This window comes from Poecilia reticulata, unplaced genomic scaffold, assembly GCF_000633615.1.
Source record: "Poecilia reticulata strain Guanapo unplaced genomic scaffold, Guppy_female_1.0+MT scaffold_249, whole genome shotgun sequence".
NCBI lineage: Eukaryota > Metazoa > Chordata > Actinopteri > Cyprinodontiformes > Poeciliidae > Poecilia > Poecilia reticulata.
The window spans coordinates 69,241-70,409 of NW_007615034.1; the positions used below are offsets into that span (position 1 = coordinate 69,241).

At 52.3% G+C, this 1,169-nt stretch overlaps 1 protein-coding gene across 1 annotated transcript in view; it reads left to right on the forward strand.

Moving 5' to 3' along the window:
* pex5lb (peroxisomal biogenesis factor 5-like b) overlaps positions 1–1,169 on the forward strand; it is a 16,348-nt gene that overhangs the window by 9,343 nt on the left and 5,836 nt on the right. The window contains exons 5-6 of the mRNA XM_008402651.2: positions 62–134; positions 446–544. Coding sequence (XP_008400873.1) covers positions 62–134; positions 446–544 — 172 coding nt within the window. The remainder of the gene's footprint in view (positions 1–61; positions 135–445; positions 545–1,169) is intronic.

The following is a 1,169-nucleotide window of genomic DNA, read 5'->3' on the forward strand; positions in this document are numbered from 1 at the left end:
TGATTGGAGGTCGATTGGAGGTTGATTGGAGGTTGATTGGAGGTTGTCTGTCTGTCTCCAGGTCTGCAGAGTTTAGGAGAGATCCTCTGATGAAGAGCAGCTTGGACGATCTGGACTTCTTATCTCAGAACCAGGTTGGTGCCACTAGATTCTGCTGAGGAACCGGGCCTGACTCGGTACCGGGTTCTAGCTTGGTACCAGGTGAGCAGTTGTGGGTTCCGTGGTTGGATGTCATTATCCAACCATCAGTCTGTTCAGCATCCATCCAGTGACATCACCCCCATCACTAGGCTGAAGGGCCGTCCTGTTCCCATGGTAACCCGGTGGGTGTCCCTGCTGTTCTCAGAGACCAGCAGATTGTGTGGAGTTCAGGGAGCAGGGGATAAAGCTGGCTTCTGTTTACTTTGACTGGACCGCTGGATGACTTCTGTCTCCGTCTCTGCAGGACAGCAGCGTGTCCAGACTCCGCAGACGGACTCGCTCTCTGCTGGCCAGGAACGAGTCCCTGGAGGACGAGTTCGTCCGTGCAAAGGCGGCTGTTGAGGTAAGACCCGCCTGCTGTGTCAGCCGTCCGTCCCTGACCTGTGACAGGAAGTGTCCCTCCAGCGACTTCCTGTCAGCAGATGGACAGTTGAGCCCATGTCAGAACCAGAACTAGTATTTGAGGCGTCATGAAGCGTTTCGACCCATAACAAAACTGTACCGACACTGTGTTACTGAATACTGACACCTGCTGGACATTAAAAGTCCCTACAGGCAACGTAGTGATTTGATGACCTCGTCCAGTGGTTTCTATTTCTGCCCCCCTGTGGATCACAATTAGCTGTCTGGTTGAACGATGTGTGTGATTCTCCCTGCTCTACTCAGCCCGGCTGAACATGGACAGCAGCACCAGCAGCCTGCAGGCTACTTGTTATCAAGCTTAAGGTGCTGTATTGATATTAGCTGGTCATCGTTTAGCTTTTAGCTAACTGTACCTGCATCCAGCAGCTTCACTCATCTCAGTCGGTTAGTTTGGGGGAAAAACTGAAACGTTCTTTGCGTTTTGCTGCCATGATCCTAACACACCTGTGCAGCTCCGCCCAGCAGCAGCAGGTCTCCTTCACAGGTGTAAACCCAGCGTCGTAGCGCTCATGTTAGCAACGGATGAAACAGTTTTAACTGCTGAT